This window comes from Lotus japonicus, chromosome 3 (assembly GCF_012489685.1).
Source record: "Lotus japonicus ecotype B-129 chromosome 3, LjGifu_v1.2".
In the NCBI taxonomy this organism is placed as follows: domain Eukaryota; kingdom Viridiplantae; phylum Streptophyta; class Magnoliopsida; order Fabales; family Fabaceae; genus Lotus; species Lotus japonicus.
Window position 1 is genome coordinate 42,717,991 of NC_080043.1, and position 10,453 is coordinate 42,728,443.

General features: G+C 32.9%; 1 protein-coding gene across 1 annotated transcript; it reads left to right on the top strand.

Annotated features, from left to right (window-relative positions):
• Positions 1 to 4,256: 4,256 nt before the first annotated feature.
• On the top strand, positions 4,257 to 9,398 carry LOC130742826 (ras-related protein Rab11E). The gene is made up of 2 exons (XM_057594927.1): positions 4,257 to 4,574; positions 8,675 to 9,398. The coding sequence occupies exons 1-2, from the start codon at positions 4,354 to 4,356 to the stop codon at positions 9,108 to 9,110; spliced, it is 657 nt and encodes a 218-aa protein (XP_057450910.1). The 5' UTR covers positions 4,257 to 4,353; the 3' UTR covers positions 9,111 to 9,398.
• Positions 9,399 to 10,453: the final 1,055 nt, after the last annotated feature.

Consider the following 10,453-nt stretch of genomic DNA (forward strand, 5'->3'; position numbering starts at 1 on the left):
TACGATTTGGCACTTGACCACGCGATATGCACGTGTCGGGAACCTACCACGTAGTGGGGTAGTGGTGTGTATTGCGTCACTGTGGTGTACCCACCACGCAGAGACAAGGGTAAAAAGGGAATTTGTGGGAAGTGAAAAATCATTGCAGGAAAGGGCGAAAAGGTGAAACACTAGTGGAAAAGAGTGAGGTAATGTCATCTTGAACATAATCATTATATGTCATTATCCATTTCATTTTCCAATCTAGTTTATATATTGATACGTTTTCAAAGGTAAAAATATCTTGAAAGCTATGCTAGAACTCTTGTGCCACATGCAGATAATATGATTATGTAACAATGGTGTCATTCTGTCATGTATTTGTATAAATCATCTTAGCACATATTGTCATATTTCTTCTATCTTATTTCGGTTCAACTTCATCGTTTACATTCCAAGATAATATTAATCGTAAGTGGTAATGGATTCAAAATTTTTGAGTTGTTGCCTTTTTTTACCTTAATTACTCATAGTCAACAATTATGAGATTAATCATTTGTGACACAATTAGTGCACTCGACGGTATGAGTGTTTTTTCATTCACAAGAATTGAGAATCAAATCTACCATTTGCTCAAAATACGAAGTAGTGAATTGCATTAACCCACTTGATTTCATGTGAGCAATGTATATACGCATACCTATAAACAAGATGTAATAAAATATAAATAGCTTAATGGGGAAAAATAATAATACAATCAATTATATAACATTAAGAAAATATGTTGACACACATGGGTTCGTCCCTAATCGAAAGTGACCTTCTATTTAAAGGTTGGAGGAAGGATGGAAGTGAGAGGTTTGAGGCAGATGAGGGAGAAGGTTTGAGTGTGATGGTTTCTCGGAAAAAATAATAGAATGGGGTGATGGGTGGGAGGAAGAAGAGGGTAAAATGGAAAAAGACTAAATTTGATGAAAGAAAATTTTGAAAGACTAAAACTAGTGTTAGAATTAAACATATCATATTCATCTGGCTAGGATTGTCACATGAATTGATAACTAGGTAACAAATATTTCATGACATCATAATGACTATTTTTAATCAACTTTTTTTTCAGGAACTAAAAACTATGAATTTTATTATATGGACTTTTTAGATTATGGTCTATAAGTTTTTCTTTTTTTGAAAACTGAATAACATATTATTAAAAAGCCTCCAAAAAATAGGCAAGCATCAAGGTATGTTCATGACACCTAAAAAAAAACCCACCTAATGACCATATGGAGACTTTGAGAGCTATAAGTTATGGACTAAAACATATTTAACTCATTGATTGCTCTCGTTGTTTTTAAATATGTCATTTTAAAGTTTTAACACATCTATTAAGAAATAATATTAAAATGAGTTTTTTTATTATTCCTATCTTACTTCTTAATATACCATTTATATCTCTTGTTTATTTTAGCTTTCGAAAAAATCTCTTATTAATTTAATTTTATTGGTGCTTCGGAAAAAAAATCTTATTTATTTTGACTCATCAATTTTCATATTTAGTTAATAGTTAAATTGGTTAAACATATTTAATATCCTCTTAAAATTATAAAAGAAAGTGATAAATAAAAAAAATCTCAAAATAGTAACGATATAAAGGAACGGAGGTAGTATACAATTTAAATGTTGCATCCTAAATATGAAAGAAATACATATAGGGTTACAGATGTTCATTAATTTGCCAGATAGTATTATATTTCCTTATTGAGCCTAGTACATTGGATGAGTCCAACTCGAATAAGCTATAGTGTGAATTAGGGTTATCTAAATTTGAACGTCATCACTTGCATGCTTATAATAGAGCATATGATTGCCTCAACTAGATTAAAATGTCACAAGGGTTTTTAATAGTCGCGTTCACGTGGAGTTATGTAGAGACAAGACCAGGGCCGGCCTTGGGCCTGTGCAAGCAGGCCCACAGCCCAGGGCCTCCAAAAAAAAGGGGCCCAAAAAAAATCTCATTAAACTTTCCTCTAAAATAAAATTTAGTTATAATAATTAATGTTTTAAGATGTTATTAATGATTTGAGCTGATCTAGTGGTTAGTAACTTTGTATGTTATTTTTATGTACCGGGTTCGAATCTCACCTTTTGGCTTTTGACATGTTATTTGTTAATTAATTTGAATTGAAAGAATTCAAAAATTAAAGCAAAAGGTTGCGTTACTTAGATTCGAACACGCGACTCCTGTGCGGGTTGCAAGAGGCCAGTTGCTAAACGAACAAACATAATAATGTTGTTGAAATTTCGAACGTTAAAATTATTAGGGGTTCATTTGTATTATTTGCCCAGGGCCTCCAAAATGTCGGGACCGGCTCTGGACAAGACAGTAGTTGTTTGTGTGTTTTGGAAAATATCAAATGGTTCAATTTGAACCTGTCAACCAATGGTTCAATTTATAAGCACTAAAATCTTTTAATCGAGATTCTCTTGCTAATTCATGACCCGAATTCTAAATTAGTAGTGTATAGTTTCATGCTAGTAAATTGCCTAAATAACTAAGAACATATTCACTCTATATCACACACATCTAGCACTATGGGACTAGAGGAGAATCTGGAATTGTCTATCTTAAATATCCAACACTTTACCACTTTAGTATTTGAAATTTTTAAAATTAGTTTTTGTTCCGACAAGGGTTTCCAAAGGGGTTAGAAGCATAAAAGACTATGAAAAGGTATATAGTATTATTACAGGGTTTATCTATTGATGTAAATAGGAGGGGGGAGTCTTCCTTTTATAGCAGGTCGACCTCTGAACTCTAATCAGCGTATTTATTACAATTGACCAATCATACCCGTTCATGGGGCGTAATCACTATTGTGTCGGTTGACTTGTGAATCAATCCCGTTCATCAAGGAAGCCCTTCATCACCTTGTCGGCTGACTTGGTGCCAGACTGTGTTGGTCAGCAACAGTCATGACCTTTGACCAAGCGCGTGATCAACGGTCAGTCTGCTTTCTCATCAACAGTTGGATATCTTCATAGTTGAGTGGACTTTTACATTAGTCTTTTAGCATGTAAGCCCAGACTTCACCTTCCAGCCCAAGCTTCAGAGGGTAGCCTGGCTTTAAGTATCCCCACGTCCGACAGCTATGAGACTAATCCTTCGAGACTCTGAGATCACGTTAAGTTGGTAGGCCTCTCCCAACAAATGCTTCTCCATACGCACCGTACAAGAATCAAACCCTGAACTAGATGATTAAGGAGCCCAACTATTTACCAGTTGTGCTACACCTTGTTGGTAACTTTTTTTTACAATGAGTAATTTAACTTAATCAAGTCATAAGTTGCAGAGCTAATAACTTGTTTAATGAGGATTGAATCTAAGTGAAAGCGGTGTATATATATATATATATACACACACATGTATGAATTGACGTGTGCAATTTATCTTTTCGATTTACTAAAATAAACATGACATTCAATTATTAAATTATTGTATAAAAATATTTTACACAAATAGTGCACAACCATTAAACTCTATTCTTTAGAAATATTAATATATAAAATATATATATTTATAACAAATATTACTTTTAAAAAATATCTATAGCAAATATCGATGCAATTTCTTTTATGATTATGATTTTAAATTGAAATATTATATGTAAAATTATCATCCAAAAGATTTTTTTTCTCAATTAACTTTAACATTTTCTTTATTTTTTGAATTTAATGATATTGCACCGTAAGTGTAAATATTTTTTACACAAACAATCAATGATGGACTGTCAAATCAGAAAATAAACTTTAAATTTCATTAAAATTAAAAGGAACGTAAATACTTTTGCACACATGACATTTAGTTGTTGGATGTGTGTATAAAAATATTTTATATTGATAGTGCACAACCATTAAACTCTATTTTTTTAGAAATATTAATATATTTTATAAAATCCATAAAAATTAACTTTAAATATATATATATATATATTTATAACAAATATTTATAGATTTGTGTGCACTAAAAATTATAAAAGTTGCAAGAATATAATGTTACACAAAATTTAAAATTTTTTTTATATCAAAAAGATATTTTTTATTTAAAAAATAATTATACCCGCGACAGCGTTGTTGCCTTTTTCAGTGAAACATTCCTATTCTGTTCCCACGATTTTGAAACAAATCCAGCCGTTACAGTACCAGAAAATTCCTAATTTACCAACCTAACAAAAAAATACAAAAACTTTCTTAAAAGTTACAAATTTTTAAAAAATTGAAATAAATATCTTTCTCCCTCTTCTGGGTGCGTCTCAGTGTCACTCACTAACTTTTTTGAATTTGTGAGAAGCAAAGTTGTGAACGGAAGCAAAAGTAAGCATGGCTGGGTACAAAGCTGATGATGAGTACGATTACCTCTTCAAGCTGGTTCTGATTGGCGATTCTGGTGTGGGAAAATCCAACTTGCTTTCGAGGTTCACCAGGAACGAGTTCAACTTGGAGTCCAAATCCACCATAGGGGTTGAGTTCGCTACCAAAAGCTTGAATATTGATGGCAAGGTCATCAAGGCTCAGATTTGGGATACTGCTGGACAAGAAAGGTTTGTTTCTTCTTCTTTGATACTTCGCTATTGATTGATTGATTGGTTGGTTGATTTATCTAGTGCATGTTTGGTAATTCTTTTACAATTGATTCCAGAGATAAAATTAATTTTAGGGAGAAGCTTTTCTAAGTAGCTTTTGGTTTGGGTGCTAGAAATTAGAAAATATAAGCTCATCCAAACATGCTACTAATCTTTCTCGAAAGTTCATTGATAGTGACCTTTCTATGACAATTTTCCATTTTTCTAAGTCTAGGGAGAAGCTTCTGTAAGTAGCTTTTGGGTGTTAGAAATTATTCTGAGAAAATTTAAGCTCATCCAAACATGCTACTAATCTTTCTGTAAAATTCATGGATATGTGACCTTTCTGTGAAAATTTTCCATTTTTCTATTTCAAAAACAAATAAAATTAAGGAAAAAAATGTTTGTTAAAAAAACCCCTTGTTGATTTAGTGTTTGGAAGTGTAATTTTATTTATTTATTTAGATGAAAGTCAGATATGAGATTCTTGTAATTTAGTAATGAGATAAATATTGTTTATACCCTTTGTCAATAGAAGGGACTGGAGTTTGTTTGTGATTCCACTCGAGGATTTTAAGGATGTTAGTGCTTTTATCTATGGTCTGTGGCTTTGTGAACTATAATAACTGCTTTCTTTTCTAAAACGAGGTGTAGGATTGATGTCATGTAAGACACCACTATATGATGAAGATTATCTTGCTTTTTTCTTTATGTACCTTTGTGCTTTCAACTGAATTTTGTGGATTTATGAAGCTTGCCTAAGCTTATGGTACTATCGTTTTGTGTTTAGTCATTTGATGCTTTATCACTGTATAGTACATAAGCTTATTTGAGATGTTATTCTAGCTCATTAGCTGTTGAATTTAAGCTGGTGTGTGTAATATACATAGATTGATTTGTATACTCTAGGATTTTCAGTAACTTATTGTTCATATGGTCAAAACTTGCCAAATCAAATCTTTTATTCTCTTTAACGCTTTGCTATGGATATCTTGATCTTAAGGTTCATACTTTCATGGTCTCTCACTTCTTCAACTCCAACCACTTTTATGTTCCAGTTGCTTAATATCATTTTTGGCTTCTGTCGTTTGGAATTGGTAATCTGAGTCAATATTTAGTGTTCATTTGTTATTATTAGGTCCACTGTTCATCTTAATTGGCTCTCATGGAAAACCATGGGGTGTATTCTTGCGTGCTGTCACTGAAACTTTGACCTGAAACCAAATCAGGTCTTTTCGTGTAATTTGCTTTATATCACCCCCCCCCCCTGGTCAGCTAAAATGCTAAATCAAATACAGCATTAGATCAGAGATCAATAAAAGAAAATATAGAAAAGCAGGGCTTATCCAAGCTTCTACAATTTTTGATAATTATGTTGCCCAGTGTATTAACAGTGCCAATAAACCCGTTGCGTTGATTGCTGCCATTAGTGAGACATTTTTGGTTTCTTAGATCATTTAATATGGGTCTTGATTTGGTGATTTGCTTGGTGATTGATAGAGGTCCAGGATTGTGATTTGCTATTTGGTTCTGTTTTTCTAGTTGCAAAGTTCTGATTAGGGTTGTGATTTGCTATTTGATGCTGTTTGTGCCTCACACAGTCATAAGTACAGATGCTGTTAAATATTAGGAGATCAATTTGATAATGATAGTTTTTCGAGATTTTCTTCATCATATCTTCTAGCTTTCCTAATTTTGAGCACACATTAACCTTTCTGAACATAAGAATCAATAAAACGAAAATGTATCCCCATCCTTTTCATGTTACCATTTTCATCGTGAGCATTGCCTACTTAAACTTGAAACTTATCATCGTTGTGGACCTGTAGCAAAATTAGAAGAACACACATTTGCTAATTTGCTATCATTATCTTTATCACAACATAATATTGTCAGCAGAAGCCTAAATATAAGTAAAGCTAAGGAATAAAGAGATGGTGAAATCCTGTGCATGAAATTTATCTCTAAAATATCATTTCGTGGCTAGGAAAGTGATGAATGATGATACAGTTGTTGGATGGGTGTTTCTGATGATGAAGGGATTCACCTTAGTAACATTTGCTTAATCAGTTATTTGTCATGCAAATTTTGGAACTCTTAACATGTTTCTAAAGGAAAGATACGACAGTATTTAAAAGTGCTCAGTAATCTAAAAATTTCTCTTTATTGATATTATTAGTCATAAATTGTGAATCCAATAATCATCTCACTGGAGAGGTGAAATATTACATTTCTTATTTCTTTTACAGCAAAAATGATGCTTCAATTTCCTATCAATCAAAATGATTAGTGAAAAGTTATAAACCAGGGCATCTATGAAGTATTATTTTTTCTACATGTATAGGTTAAAATTGCCCTTGAGGAGATTCTAATTGCATGTCATTTTGAGGTTTAGTTCCTTTTCATCTGAGAGAACTATATAAGAGCACTAGGTAACAAGAAGCTGAACTTGTATTGTGGTTTTCTTTGCCTTTTGGACTTTTCTAGCAATTTGTATGCTACTGTACTTATATAATACTTGGTGTGGATATGGCTAGGGTACAGCTGATTAATTTCTTCACCTGTATCCTAGCGGATAATTATCTATATGATACACATAACAGATATATGGAAGACAGAGGGTAGGTGCTGCTCTGCTGGTCACTGTATTGGCACTAAATCCCACTAAATAATAGGAGGTTCCTAAATTGAAATATATCTCCTCTACAATTGGTTATGTGAATCATATGATATAATGTTGAGTGAAAAAAATGAAGATAGTTGGCTTCCCATCTAGATCTAATGAAATTCACTTCTACTCAATGATAGTCTTTCAAGGCAACATTTTTCCAGCCAAATATGTTATGCTGATGTTGTTTTAACTTGTGAAGCAGCATATTCTAATGGTCTACAAGAAAAAAAATATGAGGGATGTATATGCTAATATAAGAGTATGACTATCTTTATGGCAGTGTTTTAAAGCTCTGTCATTTTTTACTTGCCTGTGCTATTACATAATGGCCTTGACTTTCACTTTTAATTTTTATTTCTTTCTTCCTTCTTGAAATGTTGTTAGCTAACAACTAGGGGACATATAATGGGGTGAAAGCAAAGAGTAAGATAAGATGGAAATTAGTAGAGGCAAAGCTTTTATCTTTTTTACTTTTAATTATTTGCTTTTGGTATCTGAATTTGAAGGTAATCCTTTGAATTCTATTACAGACCTGTGATCAAATCGTGCCTCCAACCATCCCTTTCCCCAATTTATATAGCTTAAAATCTAAAGGGTTTTGTGGATCAACTATCTACATGAACTATGTAAAAAAAATTTGGTATCAAGAAATATTACTTGCTAATTGTTGTATTCAGGTAGTATTATTGGGTAGATAGATTATAATGGGACACAACATGTATTTTGTTCAATGTTTAGTCAATCTAAAAAATAGAACAACGGGACTAAATTTTAAAGAAATTGGTATATTTTGGTTTCACTAAAAATGTGGAATAAAAGAGTGGAACAAAACAATATGTTCTTTTTGGTATGCTGATGGAACAGCTTCTGTTCTTTTCTTTTTGGTTCTACCTTTTTAGTGGAACTTGGTGTACTAATTTTTTACCTTAAAGTTATAATTCTTTTATGCTCCAAATTCAGAAGAAAAGTAGAAAACTCACGTGTTCTGTCGCTATCTTATTTGTTTGCGCGAAGTGTATGTACCATACCAAAAGGTTGTAATCTACAACAGGTACAATATTTTAACTACATTACAGTTGATAACTGTTAAATTCTTATAAAACTTTCTGAATTCCTTCTATATTTTCCATGTACATTTCCCTTGGAGGTTCACTGTGTAACTGTCAACCTTGTTTGTAGATGAGGAGCTTGATGGAATCTTACTTCTTTCTAGACTTCTTTTTTTACCCCATAAATTCTGTTAAGGAAAAAGAAATGGCAGCATTCAATTTCTATTCAATAAAATGTCAAATGATGAAACAGAGTAGGTTCTAAATTTGAGATGCAGTGCACTAAAAAGTATAATGTAATACCACACTGAAATGGTTACCGAAATGATTCTATGACTCAAATTGTGTGTTTGTAATAGGTACCGTGCCATTACCAGTGCTTACTACCGCGGAGCTGTTGGCGCCTTACTTGTGTATGACGTAACCCGCAGTACCACATTTGAGACTGCTGGGAGGTGGTTGAAGGAGTTAAGGGATCACACCGACCCGAACATCGTGGTCATGCTTATCGGAAACAAGTCAGATCTTCGACATCTTGTTACCGTCTCCACCGAAGATGGAAAAGCTTTTGCAGAGAAAGAGTCCCTCTACTTCATGGAAACTTCTGCTCTGGAAGCAACCAATGTCGAAAACGCATTCTCTGAGGTTCTTACTCAGATATACCGCATAGTGAGCAAGAGAGCGGTTGAGGCTGGTGACAGGGCAAGTACTTCTGTTGTTCCATCCCAGGGACAGACAATAAATGTGAACGAAGATTCTTCTGTTTTGAATAGATACAGATGCTGCTCAAATTAGATGCTTTATTAGAGGCAAGTGGTTTTCATAGCCTGCATCAATTTGTAAATGGTTACATGTGATTGGTGATATATGATGCTGTAGAATAAGACTAGTCTTACATATTGTTTGGAAAATGCTTACATGCATCTATGCAGGATTTGTGTTTCTTAAAACGATGTTTCCAAAAACGCATTTGAAACAAGTCTGTTTATCTAAATTCCATAGGACCATTGTTGTTTGAGGATCTTAATATCTGCTATGCTTGTAATGCTACGACTATGGTGCAAATGAGTTTAGTTTTCTGTATGAGCAAACCACCATTTTCTCCTTTCAAAGATATTAGGTCGGTCACTTTAGTTCTTGATACTTGAAAATTACATCATTCAATAGGCTTTCAATAGTTATCCTAACAAATCTCTCACCTTCCTTCAACTTTTGGTCCTCATATTTGTCAAATGTGAATAGATAGGTTGTGGACTAACATGAATGATTGAAGATGGTTCTGGGATTTTTTTTGTGAAATAATTGTTTTCTCATTATGTTTTGAGGATAAAGGTGTCAGATTGGTGATTAGCTTTGTAATCACGTTAGACCAAAAGGATTCATATTGATTATGAAGCTGTAAACATAGTCATTACTAGATTGGAAGTTCAGTTTCATTGTGGTTATGATTCTTTTTTTTTTTACAGCAAACATAAATATTCCATTAATCAATAAGAGACATGTCTTTGAGTACAAATGATTGAATGCAAAAAGGAGTAAACCCAACCCAAGCACTATTTTCATTTTCCAAAGAGAACCTAGATAGGTGATGGGCTACCATATTTGCATTCCTGCTAATATGAATAAGGGAAAAGGAACAGAACCTACAACTTAAACCCAATATATCTTGCAGAATATATTTCTGATAGGAACCATGTGAGCTTTTATGCAACACAACATTTACTATCCTCTTGCAATCCGATTCTACAATGACAGATTGGAATCCATGATTTAGAGCTAATTCAAGACCAAACATTGTGGTTATGATTCTTGATATATTCCCATCGCTGAAGTTTCATTCTTGAGAGAATTACATGATGATATGATAATACATGTTAATCGAATGTGGCAAATATGTGTTCAAAATTATTGTAACATTTCATTGGGAACAACCCTATTTTTATCTGAGTTTTGCATGCTTTTTTGCATTAGTTCTTACATTAAAGAAATACGAATAAAGGTTATCAACCAATTTTTTTAGAATACTAATATGTCTAACAAAAATAGATTCCAATGTGACTAAAAAAGTGAATGGTCAATGATACTTGTTCATATTTCTTCACAATAGACACACATATGAATAATCATGTCAAGTCCAC

What these genes read in the sequence shown, in the direction of transcription:
- LOC130742826 (XM_057594927.1), top strand. Translation starts at nt 4,354, where the DNA reads ATGGCTGGGTACAAAGCTGATGATGAGTACGATTACCTCTTCAAGCTG. An exon ending in GATACTGCTGGACAAGAAAG is followed by an intron (nt 4,575 to 8,674) that starts GTTTGTTTCTTC and finishes TGTTTGTAATAG; the next exon opens with GTACCGTGCCATTACCAGTG.